This window comes from Drosophila ficusphila, unplaced genomic scaffold (assembly GCF_018152265.1).
Source record: "Drosophila ficusphila isolate 14025-0441.05 unplaced genomic scaffold, ASM1815226v1 contig_106, whole genome shotgun sequence".
In the NCBI taxonomy this organism is placed as follows: domain Eukaryota; kingdom Metazoa; phylum Arthropoda; class Insecta; order Diptera; family Drosophilidae; genus Drosophila; species Drosophila ficusphila.
Window position 1 is genome coordinate 9,579,130 of NW_025063993.1, and position 23,865 is coordinate 9,602,994.

The 23,865-nt window shown below is 43.4% G+C and overlaps 2 protein-coding genes across 2 annotated transcripts in view; both read right to left on the reverse strand.

Annotated features, from left to right (window-relative positions):
- Positions 1-18,552, reverse strand: part of LOC108096318 (connectin) — a 38,248-nt gene extending 19,696 nt beyond the window's left edge. Inside the window, exons 1-2 of the mRNA XM_017197822.1 lie at positions 18,197-18,552; positions 5,172-5,245 (exon numbers count right to left, since the gene is read on the reverse strand). The gene's annotated coding sequence lies outside the window, so the exon portion shown is untranslated. The remainder of the gene's footprint in view (positions 1-5,171; positions 5,246-18,196) is intronic.
- A 4,077-nt stretch (positions 18,553-22,629) lies between these two features.
- Positions 22,630-23,621, reverse strand: LOC108096193 (ubiquitin-conjugating enzyme E2-18 kDa). Its single transcript, XM_017197577.2, has one exon. It carries the CDS (start codon positions 23,453-23,455, stop codon positions 22,913-22,915), a length of 543 nt encoding a protein of 180 aa, XP_017053066.1. The 5' UTR covers positions 23,456-23,621; the 3' UTR covers positions 22,630-22,912.
- Between the last annotated feature and the right edge of the window lie 244 nt (positions 23,622-23,865).

Below are 23,865 nucleotides of genomic sequence, written 5' to 3' on the forward strand. Positions count from 1 at the left end.
AATATCAAAGCAAAGTCGAAACTAAAATGCCCTCAAACCCACACAGACACACCCACACACACTCACACACACACTTGAGGGAGCGAACCACAGGATATATGGATGGATATATGCGGCGTTGGCTGGGGAGATATTTCACATATTCTGGGAATTTTTAAGTGTGTCGTCAAGCAGCAAATCAAAAAATACACTGCATGTGTGTGTAATTAGATTTTCCCACATGAAGAGAGAAAGGGAGAGGGCAATTTTCCATCTCACACTTCCTTTTTACACAGAAAAAAAATTAACTAAGGGGTGGAGCAGATTAATAAAGGATATATTGAAGAGGGGTGAGGCTTAGAAAACCTTTTTCACACTTTATTTAGACTTTGATTATTTATTCCACTCCCCAAATAAATTCTTAATGGACATCTGTTCTTCGATATAGCATTCACACATATCACCCATATTTTTCCTGTGCACACATGCAGCAGCGCGTTGCTGACAGCCAATTACTCAAAGGCCTGAATGGAGGCCAAAAGGGAAGGGGCTGTGGGGAAAAAGCTGAAAGAGAGCGTTATAAGCAAATGAAAAATCAATTTGTTGATTATGCATAAATCATAAGATTTATGCGACTCCTCACTCAGCATTCATGAGTCATTTATCAAACGAGCAAACTTCTCTTTTTCCTCCGTGTCAGAATCACAAAAACAGAAAGCGACGAAGCAAATCGCAAATCGAAGTGGCAATGGGGGCAGAAAACATCAGCAGTGCAAAAACAGGCGTGATGTTTCATTCATCCTGAGTTGAACTAAATAAAATATGTATGGGCGATAACAAAGTCTAGACCAAGAAGCTTTCAAATCATTCTGTTTATGCGAGCATACTATATATAGTATGTATTAAGATGGCATCTTTGCACAAGATTAAATGCAAGCTGCGTACAAATTGATCTCGCCGGCTTAAGTTCTTCATCTCGGAGCGTAAGCAAACACTACCAACAGCAAACCTTGACGACAAACAATTACCAAGAAAATTATTCCCCCAAGGAAAATTGGAGCAGCAGCAGCAGCGGCAGCAGCAGCAGCAGCAACGTTGCCTCTTGTCAGCAGCAACACAACACAGGCAAAGCAGCAGCAACTATAATATTGTTGGCAGCAGAAACAGCAGGGATAATGGGGCTGCAGCAAACCCATCGCTAAATTAAAGGCAGCAACTTTAACGGGGACAATCACGAAAGCAAGCCAATGTTGCTGTTGTAGGAGCAACATCAACAGTAAGGGAACGCCACCATTAGCAGCAACATGATCAAAATGCAGTCGAGCAGCAATATTTGCTGTTCAGGTAACACTAGCTACACTGGCAATTAAAACTCGCAGCAACATTAGATGTTCTAGTACCCGCTGAAATCATAAACCCAATATCTAGACTTTCAGCAGATCAAATAGCATGAGCAACAGCAACATCAGCTGCTTGAAGAAAAGTAAAAGTTGCATATGAACGGGCTACATTTGCAGTAAGAACAACAGCAACATGAGCAATATGTGCAATGAAAACAAAAGCAGTGACCTTAATTGCTAAGGTAACAGTAGCCACATCATTAAGCCACATTATCTAGTCAGGTAACAGCAGCAATATAAGCCACAGCAGCAGCAACTAATGCCACAAGCAGAGCAGCAGCAACATTAAAAACTTTCTGCGATACAAGTTACTTGAGCAACAGCAGTAGTTGCTGAAGAAATCAGCAACATCAACGAAAGTAAGAGGAACTTTAAGGAGAGACCGGGCAGCCACTGCAATAATAACATGACCAGCAACATTCGCAACAGCAACAGGACCTGCAACAACAATCGTTACAGGAGTAACAACAAGCCAGGATACGGGCTCCCGTTAACTTTCTTCGCCCCTCGCAATGATGGAGGAAAATTGCAACAAGAAGCAATTTGTCTTGTTGTTTATAATTTCGATTAAACTTTCGAAGCGACGAACGCATATGTTTGTGTGTGTGTGTGTGTGTGTTGGGGTTCGGGAGTCCTCGGCTGTGTTGCTGGTGTGCTGTTGTATTGGTGTGCGTGCAAACAATGGGCCATGCAAAGGGAGCGAGTCCTCGCCGGGGGGAAAAGGCGTGTGAAAGTGTGACAGAAGTGTCGACAAAGAGCGGAGCAGCAGCAACAGCAACAACAGCAACAGCAGCAACAGCAACCGCAGCAACAACAATGATGACGGCGACCCAGTGGGAAATTGGAGCAAAGCCGCAGCTAAGCTGACAGCCACGCAAGCAATTTCCCAGGGAGACCGGGCAAACACACAACATCGCAGCACAGCCAGCCAACCAACCAGGCCAGATAATATTTTCCAGCAATGTAAATTCTTGGCTTTAAAAGGCGGCCCTACCAAGATGGCTGATGGCTGAACCCGACTTGTTATAGTCGCTGTTTGCCGGTATCGGAGAACTTTAGGCAAACACACCGAGGACCAAGTCTGAGGTTGATCAAGACAAAGGCCCAGAGGAGTCGGGATGCTGCTATGTGGAAATTGTTTTCAATTTTCGTTATTTGACAAATGGTGACACTTCCGCTGCGGCAGCCAGGACACCAGCCGGGACTGCCAGGACTTTAACAATATGTACACACCCCACCTCGCATCGCAGTCTGTGTGTCATGAGGTTTTGTCAACAATAAGTTTTTATGCCGGAAGACTCGTAGTTGTTTATGGCAGTGCCCCATCAGCTGCAGCAACCTCGGGCTGAGCCGCATCATCATCATCATCATCAGACCATCACTCGCAGCGGAGTTGTGTGCACGGCGGAAAAAAGGATATCTGTATGCGATGTAGACATATCAATTTGGTTACTTTGCTAACTTGGTGATTTATTCATGATAAATCTGTTGGCTGCTACCTTAAGAAGAGGAAACTTTTTGGGTAGGGAGGATAATTATTAAATTGAGATCAGGGAACGTCAACTGTTTACAGTCACGCTAATTCATAATTAAATGAAATACCACAGCTTGATGTTCTTCTGAGTTATTCCTTTTGCAATGAAAAGAATAAATTTCTGGCATTTCACGTTTTAATTTCTGCTGTGGGTCTGATGGAATAAATGAAATACCACAACTTCACGCACTCCGCAGCCATTTATTTACTGGTTTTCTTCACGTGTAAGATTATCCGTTCATAAACGTGCGAGTCCTGTTCCCATATCATGTGAATATAACTTTAAGCTGTGACATGAACGCAGCTCGGACGTGCCTGACTTTGACTGACTGACTGACTCCGACTGACAGACAGACTGGCGAGGTGGGATTGCGAATGGGAATGGCAATGGGAATGGGAATGGAGTGGAGCCACTGAGGTTTAGTCGCTTCCCATTTAGCTGAGCTGCAAATAAAACGACAGCTACAAAAACTTGGTCAGTTGGACAAACTGCAGTTCCTGTCTTCGGTGCTCGGTCCTTTAGTTGGCTGGCTGTCTTGTCTATTCTGTCCCTCTGTCCTCCCTCGACCGAATTCCCTGACCCGTGAACCCGCCGGCTTTCGTGTCTGACAAATGACGCAGAGGCAAAACGGCAGACGAAACACAGCCATCAATCAGTTGGCCAAGTTATGACGTCCGCACGTTTTATTCGCATTTTTATTAAGGCGCACAAATATCCGGATTTGTCCTTGGCTTGCGTCACTTGTCATCGCCAGTTGGAGTCTGCTTCGATCAAATCTGCGGAGGGATTTTTTCGGGAGGATGGTGATGTGGATGGGGATGGGTGGCAAGAGGCTCTTTGCCCGTATATATATTTATTGTCAGCCATGTCACACTTCATAAATATTTCATAAATTGCTTCGCATTTATTTTGACAGTCGCACCAAAGTTTCGACTGCCATTTGTTAACCCTTTCAGCTGCCGCTGTTGCTATTTTTTCTTGGCCCGGTTATTGTTATTTCGGTTATCATGCGAGGCAGTCATTGCCAGCTGTCACACATATTGTCCTTGGAAGGAGGGCACCGCCTACCACTTACAAGCCATCCACCCACCTTCCACTGCTGCCACTTCCCGATTCTCCATTTCATATTGCCAAAAGTAAAATCTGCAAACTGGCATTCATGCAGCAGGCAGGACTCATTCTCGCACTTTCGAATACTTTTAAGTTCGGGTCCGGGTCTCTTTTCCCAGGACTGCTCTTCATCGACTCGGTCTTGTACGTTTTTTAGCTTTTAGCATACCTGTCAGCAAAATAAAATGGAAACTAGTTGCCGGAGCAAACTTTCGCCTTCGCCTTCGCCATCGCCTCTCTGTTGACACATATTTCTGGGCTGGAAAAACCTGGTCTGTATGCATATGCCTGCCACGCCCCCTGCGGCATTCAGACAGACAACGCCCCACTGCACTTGAGCTGCCTGGCACATTACTTTGGCCGTCACTCCCCGCCTTTTTCTAGACCTGATTCTTGGTGGCCTCTTTTCTGGCATTACTTTAAGTTGTTCCCCTCCATTTACCCGCCCTTTCGTTCCCCTTTCTCCTTAAAGGATCCCGGCACTTTGGAGAGTCCTGGCAACTGCTTAACGCCCAAATTGGCAGCACCTGGCCAAAAGTGTTGGCTGACTGTCCTGGCAGATAAGTAGTCGTCCGGGGCTTTTCCCCTTTTCCCCTTCTCTCCATATTTCCCTCAGCTTTTCTTTTCTTTTCCTTTCCTTTTGGGGATTTTTTTCGAGCTGTGTGTTTTGACTTTCAACGAGGAGCGAAATTATTTTCGCTGTTGCAAGTTTGTTGCAACTTTTCCCTGACGCAAAGTGAAAATTTGTCATGCTCGTTGAGCTTCTCGAGTTCCCCTCGCCCCTTGGCCAAGATTATATAATAAATTCCTTCAGTTAGGCAAAAATGCTCGACAAAGACAAACACAAACATAAATACCGACTTAGCAGACAGACTCGTCTGAGAAAACTTTTAACTCACTTGCCAAATATTTTAGCAATTTTTGAATAAAACATTGCCAAGATTCCAGCCATTTGGCCACCCCCTTTTTTACCCCACCACCCCCCGTTTGCACTCCTCATTTCCATCCACCTGTTCGGCGCTTTAAAAGTGAGTTTCATAGGGGTCTCAACTTAATTAGTTGGCATTCCAGCCGATGGAGAATTCCGGTCCTTTTTCATATGTACTCTGTACTGTGGATATTGCACCCTCGCAGGACGCCTTCTTACCTTTCGATTGGGTGCTGGAAAAGACCAAGTCACGTACACTGGGTGTCCTCGATCTGCTGACTAACGCAGTGCCTCTGCAAATAAATAGAGAGGGAAAACAAATTAGTTTGATATTACTTATTATAATGTCATGTTTCGGTCTCGTTACAGACATGTTTTCCACAAAATTATAGCTTTGCGGGAATTGGTATATACTTTATTCATAGGCCCCTGGGAAGGCCTCAAATGCTAATGGAAATTACGTACTAAATAAATAAGAGCGGGAATATTATTTGCTCGGTGAAATAAGCTAGTTAATCTAGTTTGAATCTATCATAAACAAAACCCTTTGTAAAGGTCAGCTTTATTGATTTACTATGATTCTTTTAAGTTTCATAAGAATATAAATTATAATTCTGATTTTTCTTATTTATAAATACATTAAAAATTATGTTTATGTTTATTTGATCTTATTTTTTTATTATCCGGTATGACCTATGTATTAATAAGAGGATTGAAGCAAAATAGCTTTCGTTTTATGTTCCTAAAATTAGCTCTATCACAAAGGGGAACTGACTCCACCTTTTCAGCGTTATCCATTGTGGGTTTTAATGGCCCTGCAGTGCTCAGTTTTTATACAACTTTATAGGCTTCAAAGATCAAAGGCTTGGCCCGGGCAAATCTAATTGCGTTAATTTTCCAGTAATTGTGGTCCGACTAAGTTCACTTCGCAGCCAGGACATGCGATAACGTAAACAGCAGAAAAGGCCGGTAACAAAGGGGAAAAACTATTAACACGAAGGGGACACTCGATGGGTGAGGTCCTGCCAGGATGTGGTGCACATGTGTGCGTAGATGTGTGGCTCCTAGGGGTCCAAGGGTCAGGGGTTCAAAGGTCGTGGGCGTGGGTGGCGCGTTATTCAAATAGTTTCGGTCGCCCGGCGCTGAGGAGACGATAACGACGATGACGACAGCCAGAGGCAATTCCCCGTCGGGGGCGACGCCACGCCCACATGTGTATGAAAATGGAATGAAATAATTGCATTGGCTGCGCCTAAGGAAAGGGCACACAAAAACGAAAAAAATATGCTGGAACTTGCCCCCACGGATTTTCCAGCTTTTTTCCCCCGTTGTTGACTGCAATCATAGTCGTTTCCCCCACCAGCCAACATTCGTTGACCATTTGTGGTTTTTTCGTTGTTTTTTACTCATTGCCGTTAATTATGCCCGCATTTTCTGGTCAGCCATACACTTTTTGTGTTACTTGAATATTTAATAAGATTTATGCCATTCATGCCGCTGATGCCTTCTGATGATTAAGCATTGAATAATTGCTGACGAGGGCGGAATCCAGTGGTCTTCGGTGGCGGGGGAAGTGCTTTTGTGGCGAACCGAACAATTGTCTGGGTTCCAAGGAGAGGGGGGAGGGTGCGGGTGGTTATATCGGGGCATCTAAATTTGATTGTTGGTGGAATGTCAAACAAGTTCAAACGGCGGCTGCCACTGGCAACCGGTCGAAGTCGAGTGAAACCCCAGAAAAGCAGTTGAACAAACGGCGGGAAAAATCAGGAAAATGCCATGCCCGAAGGGAAAACATATGGAAAATTGGATTCAATGACATTGATTGTTCAATCGGGCGAGTTTTTCGGGCAGGTGAGCGAGGTGGCCAAACATGTTTAGGCAGTAATGCGATACAGGAACATAAAAACGATCCAATTTGTTTAGATCATTAAAGGCGCTTGAGTTGAGCTTGAGTTTTTACCGCCAAAGTTTGCGTATTTATTTATATTACAATTTTATTTCGTTTTATAAATAATTTGCTTTGCAAGTAATAGCAAACTTTTGTGAATTTAACAAGGGAAATTATAAACTAAAGCTTTACTATAGCTTAAAGTGTTTTATTAGTTTGCTTTTAAGGACCAATTTAACTAAAACTCCTTCCCAGAGAACTCTAAACTGACTGAAACAAGAGCTTCCTCCGGATTTGATTAAAATCAATTTACCAAATCGTTGCTCCTCCGAAACTCCCCCAATTCCGACCTGCTTTTTATTTACCCACATGCCATGTGAACAATTTGCATGTGGATAATCTTGGAGAGACGCTTTCGGAAATTGCTGCAGCGTTTCCATTTCATGTGTGGGGCAATAAAAATTTAATATAATTACGCACAATTTCCAGTTGAAGTTTATGGCAGAGACATGGCCAAACTGTGGGGGTTTTTTGGGGGGAAGTCACATTCGCAGGACTCGACGTGACTTTTGACAGCGGAGGGGCTGAGGTCCTGGCAGCTCGCTTGCCAGGGACTTTATGAGCCGCCGCCTCGCCAAGACAAACATAAACACTTGTGCTTCAAAAGCGAGCTTGAGGGGGCGTGGCAAGGGGTCAGGGGGGCGTGGCAGGACTGCAGCTGATTTCATAAAGTGTAACAAGCCAAAGCTTTGAGCTCAACTGCTGCGACAAATAAGCGACAGCGGAGCCCCAAGCTCCTCACAGGAGGAAACTTTTCGAGTACCAAAGAATTTCGCTGTGTGGTGGCAGCCTCCACTCACCCACACACACACACACGCAGGCAGCTCACACACACAAGCACAGAGAGAGAGACTGTTGCAAATACAGGACAAGAAGGAGACACCGCTGCGAGTGCCTGCGAGTTAAATATTTGCCTCGCTTGTTTACATCCAGGACCCCAAAAGCAAAGTTGCCACACGACTCACGATCCTGCGAGCCCATGCCGTTCCCCTCCCCTTCTCGTTGTGCCTCCTCCTTGAGGTCCTCGAGTTCGCATTCGCCCTTGGCAAGTTGTTATTTCTTAATATTGAGAGCTGCGAATGATAGGCGGCATGATGGGGAGAAGCGAGTTGAACAAGCCCCCATAAACGTAAGTTGTTTCGTTTTTAATACACGATAAAAAAAAACCTTAATTTTTTTTTTTAGTTTGAAGATGCAAAAAAATGATTTCTTGAAAAATCCAAGTATATAAAAACTAATTAACTGCTTAAGCAGTACCCTTATTAAGTATAATGTATCTTGGCTGTGTTTTTCGGAAAATAAAAAAAAACTTCAATTTGTAAGGAAACTCATTGTAGTACCCCTCCCCCTAAGAAAAACAACACCCACTCCCGCTAATGTAATTGGGTAATAAAGCTGCTTGGCCGAGTGTTGAACAGCACCTGTTCCGTTACCGTTAGCGCTACCGTTACCTTTACTGTTACCGTTACCAACTATATAAACATTAGTGACAAAAATTAATTAGGCTGACACAACAGCGAAAGCGTTAGCAACAGGACGAATAACACACAACACACACCCGCACACACACACACACTTTTGGCCACGTTCGAGGATCGACGTTGGCCATGGCCATGCTAAATGGTCATAATCAACTTCCGTTATGTCCGCACCCACTGCCACGCCCCGCCGCCGCCCACTCCGCCAACGAAATGTGCTCATTTACAACAAATAAACAGGGATATAAAAACCATGAAACTGATTTTTCACGCCATTTTCATTTACATTTTTGCGGTTATTTTTTTGGGCCATTCTCCGTTGTTTGCTCTGCTGCTGCCTCTGCCACTGCCTCTGCCACTGCCTTGCCTTGACGCCGGCAGCGCTGCAACTGCGCAGCGACGGCAAACGCATGTGTAATTAAAATATAATAATTTCCCCGAATGCCGCAACAAGCAAATAAACAAACAAAAGAACGAAACCAAACGAAAGCAAGAGCACAAGGCAGCGAAAGCGAAAACAAAAGAAAGCAGGTCCCACACAAAAAACACAAAAAACCGTGCAGAATTTGCGTGGGAAACCGAAGTTTTATATGCCCTAAAAAGTCCCTAAAATATAAATGTTTACAAGATAAATAGATTATGACTTGCTTGGTTTAAATTTATAAATTCAAATTATTTTTTATTGACCTTAATATTTATTGGTTACTATTTTTAATCATTAATGAAATATATTAACAAAGTAATTTAGAATTCTTTAAGATCGAATTAGATTAAGCAAATCAGATATCTATTAAAATGAGAAAACAATTATCAATACTTTTCATACTGATATAATTTAATATTTGGAATAACATTTCCTTTGCTTAATATACAATTAATCAAGATGCTTCATAGTTCTAAAGGACATTGAAATACCCTCTCTACTAGCTCATAATAACTGTAGACACAGTATTTATGACGAAAGTTTCGAGTGGGTGGGAGGCAGCGGGGGCGGGGCCAGATTGTCTCTCGCGGCGGAGAGAGTGGGCGGCGAGGAAAGTGGATGGCTGGATGGTTGTGGGTGAAGGACAGGGCCATCTGCCAATGATTATGATGATGGCAATCCTGCACGCACAAAAGCCCGCACAGGTGAGCTCTGCGCTCTGCGCTCCGCCGGTGTCCTTCGCCTTTTGCCGTGAATCACTTTCCCACACCCGCTGGATTTCGCCTTGTTTTGTGCACATTTGTTACGCTCAATAAATGAAAATGTTCATATAAATATTTCATATTTCTTTTGGTGGCTGGGCGTCTGGCGGTGGGGCACTTTGGCATGTGCCACGCCCACGCAAAACAGTTTCCGCCCATTAAATTGACATACGCGTATTCGTATTCGTTTCGTATTCATTTCTCTTTTCTTTTGTACTGGCGCGCATTACCCCACGGCATTTCTTCACTTTTTATTGCTCCGCCTGTTTGCACAAGTTTGTAATATTTTCGGTTTATGTTTACAGTTGGCAAACGCATTAAAATCACAGATTTACATTTTTTCTCCTTCGTTTTCCGGCTTGAATAATTTAGTGTCGTCGTTGTTGTTGTCGATGTCGCATTATTGAATTTGCATGAGGGGCCATGTGGGTGGTGGTGGGTGGACTTCCAGGGGGTGGCAGGTCGGTCCTGCGAGCTTATTGTTTCAAATGTTTTCCCTGGGACACTTGAGAATGCAAACTGTTGATGGCACACACTCACACTCACACACTCTTAAGGAGAAGGTGGCTGTTGGGGGTTGGAAGTGGGCGGATGTTTTCCTGACGGCTTAGGCAGCATTGCCAAGTTGAGCATGGAAATTATTTTTTAATAAACACGACAGCAAACACACAGACCCACTGAAGGGAACAACCGCTCATCCCGACCCACAGACACCCAACCACCCCCTTTCCCCAACATTTTCCACCCATTTTCCGCCCAGTCGCTGTTGCGTGTCCTGTACCTTTGGCCAAAGTGGCAACAGCGTCGAGGGCAAAATAAATAAACCCACTTTAATATGCGCTCGTTATATTATTTTCTTTTCATTTTCTTGATTTTCATTTTTCGTTCGCCGCTTCCTCCTGCAGATTCACCCTGTTTTTCTTTCATTTTTGTTTCGTTCGTTTTTCATGTTTTGTTTGCTGCATAAAGGCGGACCGCGGGAGGGAGGGGGCTTCACTTGTTTGAAGTGCCACGCTCTATTTAAAGGCAAATTGTCTGTAGTCCTTTTTACAAATATTGCGAATTTTTTGCCGCACCATTCCGCCTCGCTGCTCCACGCCCCTTTTCTCTGAAGCCTTTGCATATTTTTCCGCTGCTTTCTGCTGCAGCCGTCCGAAAGTTGTTGCGGACTGCTGATCCTCTCCGGGAAATCCCCCGAATCCTGCGACTTATACCCCATCCACTGCCATCCAAATGTCCGGCGAAAAGACAAACTCGGCGAGAAGTAGCGTTCGAGTCTAGACGCCGTGGAATGGAATTGCAATCGGGCAGGGCAAATAGTCAAATAGCCGTCTAAAAATGCACCCAACTTTGAGTGGGCGTTTCTGGGGGGCGGGGGTCACAGGTCCCAGGTGGGCGTGGCCGGGGGCGGTAGGTTAAATAAGCATTTTGAACCCCTGTTTAGTCCAGTGACCTGTGCCATCGACATTTGTGTACTTTATTGCATTACGAAAGAGATATTTAGGCAAACAGTGGGTGGCGAGCAATTGGGAAAAGTAGTTTGTAAATTAAATAAAAAATATAAACTTAAATGCGGGTTCTTTAATACAATTACAGTGAAATACAAAATACAAAATTAAATAGGAAATATATGTTTTTTTAGCGGTGTACAAAATGTATATATGTAGGTCTCAAAAGGCGAAACCTCATTCCATTTTTCATGCTCCTTTTTATCATGCCTTTTAGCATTTTAAACCGATAGTTTCCATCATCTGGGGGCTTATCCCCACTCACCTGGCTGGAACGGCAGTTCCAGTCAGCCAGTCAGGAAATCCCCGCATTAGTTCACTGGCCTTTCCACCTCCCAGCGGGATATATGCGAGCCGAGCATTCGTATCCTGGTTATCCTGTGCGGGCTCATGCTCTATAAACATGTACGCATAGCCAGCTGAGGCGCCTAGTTTCAATTACACACGCACTTGGCAAATGCCCAAGGAAAGTGGGTGGAAATTGTGGGGAGGGGGCGGGGGTGCCCTCAAGGGGGGTGGGGGCGGAAAAGTGGGTGGGCGGGGTGAAAGTTCCACATTCCCTCTTTGCAATTGTTGCGCCTTTTATTTGTTTGCTTTCTGCTGTTCTGCCGATGTTTGTTGTTCTTGTTGTTCTGGTTGTTGCTGCTTTTGCTGCTGTTGTTGTTTTTGTTGTTAGGACCGTCGTCATCGTTTCGTGTCATTGCCTTTGTTTGCTTTTTGCAGGACCCTCTCCGTTCCTCTTCTGCAGGCAGGATATACCCCGCGCTTTCGCAGGGACCTCTTGTGTTTATTTTCTTTTTATATTTTGTGCGTGGCGCGCGATACGCACAAAGGCGGGAAAAGTGGGAAAAATGGTGGAGAAAGAAGTGGGAAAAGCGAGAGCGGCGCAAAGGACACGCATGTCCCGCTCTAACCCGCTCCCCCTTCCACTCGTTAAAGGTAAAAATTTATTGTATCTTATTATTATTTTTTTATTGACAATACGTGACGCGTACAGCAGAAACAACGAACAAAAAAAAAGAAAGTAAAAGCAAGTAAAATAAAAACACAGCATAAAAAGGACAGAGATCCTTGGCGGCATAAAAAGATTTCGTCCAATCGATTTCCTCGCCTTTCGTTTTTTTGTTATTTTATAATTTTCGATTGTTTTGCTTTGGTGCCTTATGCTCGTGCAATCCATTTTCCCGCCCATCCTTACGTGTCCTTTTTCCGGCGACCTCACACCCGCTTTTCCCGCTGACATTGCGCTTTTGTTGGCAGCCAGTAACTAAAAACGCCAGCAAATCCAGGACACACGTGCGTCGTCCCTTTGGCCCTTTGTTTTCCGTAGTTTTTTTCTAGTGCCAGCTAGAATGCCATTAAAAGCGGCTTAGCGCGATCCCTCATCCTTCGTCCTTAGTCCTTCGTCCTTCGTCCTCCCGGGGGGCTGGCGTTAATCATTGTTTACCGCCAGTCGCCAGACGGGGAAATGCGACCCGCAAATCGAAGATTACGCCGAACAATTAAGTTAATCAAATCCGCACAATGAAATGAAAATCAAGACATTATACTGGGCGAAAGGCAAAACTTTCACCAGGGTTGCCACCACCACCACCAGTTTTTGTGAAGTCCTCGAAGAGCAGAAACAATTTGCAGCTCCACCTTTGTAGTAGTCAGTCCACTCACTCACACACTCGCACACTCTCACGCACCGGAGGTCCTTTCGCCTAGCGTTTTATCTACGGCAGGCGAGGAAAAAGTTTTCCCTCATTTCCCCCGATTTCCTCCCCCTTGGCTGGCTGCTCCTCGGAAAACCTCTCAACCGTTTCGCTCGGGGCCAAGTTTTTCGTTTGCTTCAATTAATTTTCATTTGTTTACTAATCTAACAAATTAAACTAACGGTTAGGGAGCCATCGTGCTGTCTCTTTTCGGCAAAGGCAGTGCCAAACGCAAAGGGTTTTCCGCCCGGAACCGTTTCGCATGTCTGTGGGTTCTGTGAGCAACGGAAATTGAAAGGATTTTTCGTGCCCCCCGGCGAAGAAGTGGGGATGACATCCACCCACTAAATCAGTGGGTTTGCTTGCGGTGCCAACGAGGGGGGGGGGAAATGGAAAAGCGTTGCCTTGACACTGCCAATTGAAAGTTTAATCATCATGATCTCTCAATTGGCTCGGAAACCGGTGCCGAAGGCTCGGGTTTCAGTATTGGTAGGGAAATTTAGGTTATTTATTAAAATTACCAGAAGGATTTTGCGGTTTGGGAAACAGTCATGCATAAGTCTTTCTTCAATTAGAAAATCAAGGCAGAAATACATTAGTTATGAATAATATTTAAGCAGTATACTAAAATAAAAATCAAAAAGATATAAAAACCTTATAAAACGCAAAGAGCTTCTTGAAGTACTTAAGGTCCAAAGAAGGGATATCAATTCGTGACCGTTCATATAGATTTCCATCTAACGAATTTCCATCATGTTCTCGGCTCCAATCAATTCCCGTTTTTTGCCCCATCAAAATCTCCTCTTTTCCCCCATCTTTCCTCCACTTGCCATTGGTTAACAAGTTGAATCATCAGATTTCTTATCAATTTCTGTTGCCATTTTCATCCTGACCCTTGCCCGGTGTCGTGTCCCTGCCCCATTATCCCGCATTCTTCTATTTCCCTTTCCCATAATTTTCTTTAGCTATTTTTACTTTTCCTTTCGCTGTCCCAGCGGAACTGATTTTGGTGTGTATTTTATGCTAATTCATTTTCACAGAAAAAAATTGGAAATTGGCAGGGATTTCGAATTGTTAAAGGTGAGGGTTAGAAATCTTGTTTTTAAAGCTCTTTCAGGGAATCAAAGTCCTAGGAGATTTTAGTTGTGAATGAAATTATTATTATTATTATTAAATCGTAACCAAATTCTTGAAAGTTGCTTTCCAGCGAATTCAAGCCATCTGAATATATTCGGGGATTTTTTTGCCAAAACAAAACCAACTCCAATTTTATTTAAAAAAGGCAAATCTCGTAGAAGCTGTCACCTTTCGTATATTTCTCCTTCAGGCTCACCCAACTCCAAAAGGGAATCTTTGATAAATGTCCAAATAATTGCCCGTTCAGGCTAAGCGCGATTAGGATCTTGGACTTCAACTTTTTGGCCAGAAATGGCGGAAAGTCCGTGGAAAAATGGGCAAACTTTTGTATATTTCATTGTGGCCCTGGTCGCGTCAAATGTCGCGCCGAAAATTATACCTTTTTCGCCAAGGGAAGGCACCTAAAAAATGGGCAAACAGCCATGCAGAGTACCACATTTTCCGGCTTCCCATTTTCTGTTGTTGCTGTTGTTGTTGTTGTGGTGGTGGCGAGGCATTTTTCCGGCTTTTCTTCGGCGCTGACGTTGATGATGGTGGCTGTTTGGTGTTTCTTCTGTTGTTGTGCATGCAGCCACGCCCACTGAATGCCTTCTCACTGCCTCCGAGTTTTCCCCATCGCTTCCCCCTCCCCATTCCTCTTTCCACACTTTTCCCCATTTCCCTGGCCCGTTTTATGTATTCAGTCTCAGTGCGCTCACTTGACTTTAATTCTTTTTCACACGCCCACTTCGCGGGCTGTGGAAAAGGGCTGGAAAAACTGGGGGAGTGGCCGGGGAGAATGGCAAGTGCAATTTCCTAACGGCTCTTAAGCTGCACAACAACGAGAACAAAACTATATGAGAGGGGATGGCGAGGGGGGTGGCGATGGGGGTGGCGGTTGGAAAACCACTGAAACATGGCCGGCTTTGCATTCAGATGAGCATGTCAGCCGAAAGGTGCGTCCGTCCCCGGATTTTCCCACCCGCGCCACAACATGGAGTTGTAATTGCTCAACATGCCACACATTTTTACAATTTTATGTAGATTTAATAGCTTCCTGACGCTCCCAGGCAAATGGCACCGGATCCTTTTGGCCTGTCTCGCATTTCATTTGCTTGCGTGACATTTCATTTGAGTCGCTGTACCGAGATTCCCAGGATGTGTGCCGCAAATTGCTCAGGAATGGTCACTCCACCGACCACCTACCGCCGCCCACCGCCCACCACCCACTTTTACCGCTAACACCTCCCCGCTTTTATAATTGATTTAAAACAAAGTTGGCCCGGGGAACACGTGTCGGAGAATGTTGCGGCCAATCGCGTGGAAAAGTTGGAAAAGCTCTTTGGCCGGAGAGGAAAAGCCTTTCGCGAGCCGAAAACCAACAACTTCCGACACTTGACTTGACATGTTAATTGGCAGGCAGGCGAGCAATCATCGCTGGAACCAATTTTGAGGTCAGCACAATTGGAGGTGTCTACAAGTGAGAGTTGTGTCCTGAAATGTTCGTAATTATAATACAACTTTTCTCTAACTATCGATTTAACATATACTATTTTCTTTTTTTTGAAGTGCCCTTGAATTTTGATTTCATTGTACCAAGAATTATATTACAAAAGTGGTTTTTCTTTGAATTTGATATTTTGCTTTGCATCTTTTGTTTCGCTTAAAGCTTTATACTTGTGTTTACATTTAGCTTTTTATTTTATTCCTGTTTCCACTTCCCAAACAATCCCTAACGCAATCAACACAAATGATATTTGTGCCAAATTTCTTTTTATCCTTTTCCTACACATTTTCCTAATTTCGCAACTTTTCCGGGCTCTCCCTCGCTTCCAAATCAGCTTTCACACCGAGTTTACTGTGCTGTCAGAGCTTTATGGTAAAAATATGCTTAAACATCTCATTTGGCATTTCCTTTGAACATCCCTAGCTGCTGGCTCATACATCAAATATGAATTCGTTTGGCATTCCGAACCATTTCGTGCTGCTTCTGCTTCTACTTCTGCTTCTGCATCTGAATTCACTGCTCCTGCTGCTATTAAGTATCTGGCAGATACTTGGGTGCACATTTTGCATCTTGGTTGTAATTGTATGCAGTTGGGTGCAGCAAGTTCCGCATATGCAATTGCCTCCCCCACATTTTCCCCCCCAAGCAGTTGATGGAGTGCTCGACTAGAAAGTGGAAAGTGGAGCGCCCGAAGAAGTGCATAGTTTGCCAAGAATTGTCGCGGATTGCTGATGAGGCTGGATGCGGGATTCGGGACTCGGGACTTGGGACTTAAGACTTGGAAGTCGGAACTCGGGATGGGAGTTTTCCAGCTGCGAGGGGAGCGGGGTGGACATTTGGTTGCCCAGCAATTGACGGTTGTGGCTGCAATTTTATATACTTCCCGCTTCGCTGCGGTCCTCCATCTCCATCGCCCTGTCAGCTTTCGCTTTTCGAGCTGAAAGCCAGCCAAAGCAATCCAGCAATCCGCAAACTGCAAACTGCAGCCGCATCCGCAGCTCTGAAGCCGGGTATTTGTATCCGTTCTAGTAGTTGTATCTGTATCCGTAACTGTATCTGTATCTGTATCTGTATTTGTATCTGTAGCTGGGCTTTGGCTCGGTGCGTTTGTTTATGGTTTTATTTGTGCTCGGCTTAACTCCCCCTCAGATTGTTTGTCTTTTGTGGTTGTGAATGCATTTTTCAAACAAATTGCAAATCATTGCCTAACAATAGTTGCCTCTTCCTCGTTCTGCAGTGATTCCAACCCACTTCACTTTATCTTGCTGGCTCTGCTCTCCATATTAACAAGTACGGTCAAAATTATAGAAGTGGATAGAACCAGTGAACCTCTAAGAGCAAAACTGCTCACAGAAATCTTACTTGTCAGCTTTCCTAATACTACATTTAGTTTTTATTACTCACTTAAATACTTGCACTGAATAAAAGCTGTTTTGAATACTGCTAATATTGTGACCTCCTCTGTGCACTTTCCACTGCATGTGTGTCCGTATTTCGGGTTGTGAATCTCCAACCGCAATGACAGTGATTTAGTTTTTGGCTGTGAGTCTATTACACGAGGTTTTGTGGGCTCACAGAGATGGAAAGAGCTACAACCGACCCAAGGTTAATGTTAAATTTCCCAACTTTTACCAACAGGAGTGAAAAACTGGCCAGTGGAGTTCCCCAAACTTAAATTGCATTTAAAAATCCTAACTTGGAGACACTTTTGGGGGATCTATTTACGTTTGCGATTTGTCAAATGGAATTTCGTTCAGTCTGCGTTTTTCTTTGCTTTTCGCAAAGTTAATTTGCAGACATTTAGCCGAGAATAAGAAAAAATGAAAAACAACTTTGGGAAAGCAAGAGTGGAAAAGGACACCCTGGGTGCCGCAGAGCTGGAATTCATTTTATTGAATTAAATTCCGAGAAATGTCCCAGGGATTTGTTTGCCTTTGTTTGCTGCCACCGCTGCCGCTGCTTCTGCTGCTTCTGATGCTGCTGCTGCTGCCATTTGTTTGTTTGTTTGTCTGGCAAAAGTTTTCCAGCTGCGTGGAATTCGCTGACTTTGTTTAGCCCACTTAGCAGGGCAATATGTATAAATGCGCATAAGTATACATCATAGAAACATGATTTCTTTCGTTTTTATTGTGTGTTTGCTTTCGCTGGCAGCTCCTCCTTCCTCCGAGTGTTTGAGCGACCATTGACCCACAAAAAAATACGTCGGAAGTCGGCACACACATACACACACACACACACACACACGGCGGAAAATACAAGTGCTTTGTTCTAAAAACCTGCCATTCCAAACTTGAGAGCCAACTCGGTTTAAGTTGTCAAAGTCCAAAAAATTGGGATTTTCTAACCGGGCTTTAAATATAATATAACACATTTAATGGCTGACTATTGCTTTTGACTTTATGAAGCTTATTCTTATCAATGGTTAATGTCGGCAAATTGGACTTCGATTACCAATCAATTTTTTTGGAGTCACTTTATTGACTTTAAGTCAAATTAATATATACATTTGTTTTAGTGTTCAAAAAAATTTCCGACAGTTAAAAAAAAGTAAATCAAAGATTTTATACTTTTTAACAGTTCAAATTTTTAATACTGTCAACTAGCACTTATTTTATTTTAGGGTCTTTTGTAAATACGCTAAAGTAATTAAGTGCAGAATATTTTAATATGTCTCTGGTAAATTTAACTTGTGACAGTCTTTGTTTCTGTGTACTGCGACAAATGTATGCTGCACAAATAAGAACTTTTCATTCCTTTCCTCGTCCATTTTCCTCTGTTTTACTTGCACCAAAAAGCGGAACTTACTTGTACGGTTTTTTTTGTGGAGATGAATGCTCCACTTTGCACAAACACTGCGACACTGATATATCTTTCTGGGCGATACGATCGAGTCGTGTTTTGCACTTGTTCAAATCGGGAAATGTGGAAAGCGTGGAAATTGTTGCAATTAAATTACAGTCGAGACTTGTTGCACTTTGGCACGCACACTCGTTTATGGTGGGCCAAAAAACACACAAACACTTTTGTAGTCCTTGCGATAAACGAGCTGAAAAACGCGAGCGAAAAGTCGCGAGCGAGGGGCGATTGTTGGCTTTCGACTTTCCACCGGAGGGAGAGCAACACGTTGTTGACACAAAGACCGCCTAACGAAGACTAATGATTTTCACGCACACGCGACGACTGACAACGGTAAATGGGAACGGCCTGGCAGTGGAACACTGCTAACGAGGCTGCTTTCTCTCTCGCCCCAACCCCCATTCTTTTTAGGGCCAGCGCCAATTGAGCTATCAACTGTTCCGTTGCTTAAACGTTCCTCTCTCTTTCACTTCTGCTCTCTCCCACGCGTTTCGCTTTCAATTTCCTTGGCTGGCTGTTCTACTTTCACTCGGCGCATGCGCGGCTCATATTCGCTCTCTTTGGTCCACTCTTTCTTTCAATCAGCCTTTCAATCGGCCTTTCAACCACTTCTCGGCTCTCTTGCTCCCAGGTTTATTGGTCCTGTTCCCCTTTTCATGCCGTTCCGTTCCGACTTTTCGCAAGGAACAGCGACTTTTCACAGGACCTTTGTCCTGGTATTGTTGTTTTTGCTGCTCTTGTTGTTTGTTTCGTGCGGATTGTTGTTGTTGTGCGCAACAGGTTTACTCAGCCCGATTTTCCTTCGTCCTTTTGCCCCGCCCACTTTACCCCGCCTCCCTGTGTTTTCATTGCCTTTGCTTTGAGCCGCTTTGTTGTTGTTTTGCTTGTTGCCATTTTGCTTTATTTTTCTGCTGCCCAGAAGCCTGTGTTTATTTATATTTATTTGCGAGCTTGTTTTTTGCGGCATATGCAAATACTACGGGGAAGCTCGAGAGTTAAGTCCTTCGAAGTTTCGATACCCAATACAATTTGATGTTTTTAAGGCATTAAAGCTTAAAATTTAATTTTGGATTTTTAAATTATTTTAAATATCTTATATTAATTTATAAATGTATCTTAGTATCTTGTTTCCATAATGTTATTCGCTAAACTTTGTACATCTTAACACTTGTTTTGCATGACCCAAATATCTGCATGGGAATAAGTTAATTAATTTAAAAACTTCTGCTGTGCAATATACCCAACTAACACACTCTTGACAGGTTTAAACCGATTTCAACTTTGACTTTAACACCGCTCCAACTTGCTTTCCACTTTGCTTTCTTTCGGTCTCGGTGCATTGCGTGCTCCTAGTTGGCTGTGTGTGTATAAATAAATTTGCATATAATTGTTTGCATGCTGAGTGCCTTTTAATTGATTTTATTGGTTTTACAAGCAGTGCGCACGGCAGAAACCGCCGCAATGAAAACAAAAGCAGAAATCTCCATATCTCCACATAGCGCTTAAGCTCTCTTTTGCAGCAGTTATCCCCGAGTATCTGTGTATTTGCATCTGCACCTGTATTTGCATCTGCACTACTATATCTGTGTAATATCTATGGCCTGGCACCATTTATTTACTTGTAAGCACTTTGGCCCGGCAGCCAACCGAGTTCATATATGAATTAACAATGCTTCATATCTCAATCTGACTTTGTTTGTCCAACTGTGTGAGGTCCTGTATAAATTATGCAATTTATAAGCTGCATATTTTATGGGTCGCAGGTCGTAAATTGTTGTATTACCGCCCACCCGCCGTCTTTGGTAACGAATGCAGAATCGATCGACCAGTTATGCGGCTATGTAATAAAGCTTAAATCAATTTTTGTTTCATTTAAAAAGTCAAAAAATGTTCAAAGTAAATTAAACAATTTTACTTTAAATGGGACGATTACTCTTTCAAACACAAAAATACCACAGCAAATATGAGTTACATTTTGTTGCTATTTTCTATTTAGAAGCAAATGTGATATATAAAATGAAATTCACGATAAAATTAAGGTATACAAACAGAGAGCCTAAAAGTTATTTAAATAAATTAACAAATTTCGCTGATGAAGAGTATTATTTTTATTTAGCAGCTTTACTCCGTGACAAAACCAAAAATGTGGAACCTAATTTCGAACTTGAAAACAGAATTGTAATTAAGTAGCGACTGAATTATGTCGAAAAAAACAAAAGAAAAACTTTGGAGTCGTTGCCACTGTTATATAATTCGTCCTTTCCCTTTCTCTGCCCCTCCCCCTCGTCATCTGCCTCTCATCCTTCGTCCTTTCAGCTGTCTGTAGCTAATCAAAAACTGCGATTCATTGCCGCAGAGTAAGATGAAGTGGGTGGAGAAGGAGAAAGTGGAGATGGAGAAAGAGAAATAAAGCAAACAGCAAACGACTTCTGCCAGTGACAGACACTAGAGGGCGCCACTCGGGGCGGTGGGCGTGGCACTGCCCGAGAAGTTTAAGCTTCGCCATCAGAGAGTAAACAGAAGAAAAAAAATTATGTCACATTTTTCTTACCAAATTAATTAGGCAATATTTTTAAATTAAACAAGGGATGGTAATAATTTTTAATTAATAGGAAACAACACTAGTTTGTCTTTAATAAATTCACAAAAGAGTACTTTATAATATTTTAAATTGCAGTTTCAAAGCTATCAAGGAAATAATTTTAAAGTGATGAAAAGATTTTATTATTTAAAATAAACAAGGCTGCAATCATTTTAAGAAAATTGTTTAGAAAATCAAGAAATTAATAATTTAAAAGAATTTCCTTTTTATTAACAATATTATTTCCAAGTGTACTATAGCGTATCCTCGATGGACGAGGGCGGCAATGGGTGTCAATGACTGGCCTGCCAGTTGGAAGGTGATAATAATCAGTTGGCAGTTTTAACAAGACACACGCCTCGGCCGCCCCTCCCCCGTCCCGCCCACACAAACATGGTCGTACATAGAAAAACTGTTGACGCTGCCGCCATGGTAATCCATCTTCACAATGGTTGCTCCGGACACCAGTTATCTGGAATCCATCCCCACCCCGGACCACTTCTCCGGCCCCATCTGTTTGGGCACTAAATCCAGCACTAAAGAAACTAGACACAAATATCTTTAGCCCGGCTCTGTGTGCCTCTGGCCTTTGCTGTAATTATAGTGGCAGCTTATTCCTATCACCCTGCCGGTTGCTCCCATATTCCACATCCCGGATCCCGGCTCCCAGGCCCCAGTGCCCCAGTGGCCTGCCCCCAACTCCCACTCCTGCCATTGACAAGTCCAAGTTTGGTCGGAGATAGAGAGCGAGTGAGCATATCAAGTGAACTGCCCAAAACACACAGGCACATTAAACGCACACACATAAGAGTTTACACAAGGAGAAAAAGTAAGGGGTTAAGCATTGGAAAAATTATACGCCCTAAAAATGCGAATAAAGATTTTTGCATTTGAAATATGAGAGAAAACTGCAAATACTAAAAAAAATATTTAAATATTTGTAGGTAAGTGAAATATCCTATTAAGCTTTTATTAAAATCTTTCAACAGTTGTTTATCCCCATTATTATTTTGATTAGATTTTTTATTTTCTGTGGGTAACTCTTAGAAGCTTAATTATTATGAACTTCTTTTATTGTTACTTTTATTATAAAAAGAACATTTATGTTTTCTTGGGAATTTTTGTTTTTAGTGCCCGACGTGTGAAGAATGGCGGGGAAGGATCGTAAAGCAAGTCGCATGTGTCCTAGATGTTCGTAAAGTTGATTCATTCATTGCTGAAATTTATATGGCCCCGGACACAGCACGGATTTCCAGCGGTTCAGCAGCGGGAATTTGACGGTGATGCGGATTCAGATACGAATGCGAATGCGAATAATGCTGAAGATGATGCGGAGGCGGATGTTGCGGATGTTACGAAAGTGAATCCGAATGCGAATGCGAATGCGGATGATGATATGCCGCTGACAATGGCAATGACACTGGCAGCTAATGCCGCCCGCTCGCTGAGCAGCGCCGCGTGTGGCATCCTTCTTGTTTGCCGCCGAGGCGGATGATTTATCTCGCAGCTGGCTGGAACAGAAGTGTCCTGCCTGCCGTTCGCTTGGGGGCTCACTGTACGCTTCCAATTAGATGGTCATATGCTGCGACGATGCCTCAAACGGGGGGGCGGTTTCGCTGGCGAAAGACAAAGCTCAGCCGGCAATTTAAGTCGTATCTCTGTGGGGAACCCAATCCGGAAAGTCCCTCAACTCAATTTCGAGCAATTGGTGGCGGATATTCTACATCGACAAATGGGTGTTGATTGGGGCAATACACAAAATGGAAATGCGATTTTAATAGAGTTCACAACGGATAATAAATGAGGCTCTTTCTCGATATTTATTGCCAAGTCAATAAGATTTAGTAGTTAAAGTTGGGACTGGGATACAACATTATGTTGCTTTTCATGTAATTGATTCCTCGTTATGACTTGCTACCAAGTATTTATAGTGAGTGGTTCTAACTAACTTTATATAACAAGTCAATGCCTTACTTGAAAGCTATTGGTTACATTTTAGTTTCCTATCTAGCTTGATTATTTTACTTTAACAATTTACAATATTTTTACTATAACATCGATAGAAGCACTTCATGCAATCCTTACTAATCCTTGGACATTGCTTTCTTTCGCTTCCGGGCGAACTTGGCCAGCTCCTCTTCGGTGGGCCGGCGTTCACTGTACTTCTGAACCCAGGCGTCGGCCATTCTGAAGAAACGCACCGGATCATTGTGGTACTCGCCGGCCATCTCCATGTGCCAGGCGTTCTCCGGCTGCGGGTCGTTAATGGTGGCCAGCAGGACCTGCAGGACCTGGTCGATCCGCGTGGTGGGGATCCAGTGCTCGGTCTCCAGGATCGGCACACACACCTGGCCGCGCTCATTGACGTTCAGGTGGTACATCCTGGTGTTTATGTGGATGCGGGGCGGCTTGAAGGGATAGTCCATCGGAAAGTCGATCTCCATTTTGAAGGCCCCCTTGTTGTAGGGCTCGGCCACCGGCATCAGCAGCCCGCTCCACTTGTAGATGTTGTTCGGCTCCACCCACAGGTTGCGGAACTGCAGGTTCTGCTTGTCCTCCAGCATCAGGGCCAACTCGCGGTTCATCCGCTTCGGCCCGTCCATAAGGAGCTCCTCCTTTTTGGCCATGGCTCCCTCTTTTTCCCCCTGTGTGCGGGTGTGCGAGTGTGTGGGCTTAGGTGTTTGCGTGTGTCACAGTCTGCGAGTTGGGCAGTTTTCCGCTGGATTTTGTTAACGTTTTCGGCCCCGACTACTGAAATCCCGAAAGGTGAACACTCGGAAAAATATGGTATTAGGATTTAAGGAATATGAATAAGCTGACATTTAAATTTCTATATATTTTAATCAATTTTTAAATATTTAAGTTATTTTTGAATAACTATAAACAAGGCTAGCTAGAATAAAAACATATCTACACATTTTAAAGTTCCAAATGTCTGTAGTGAAAATTACATTAAAATGCCAAGTTGTTAGAAAAACCTTTTCGTTTTTTTTTCTTTCTGAAGTTCTTAATTCATGTATGAAAATCCCCATTGCTT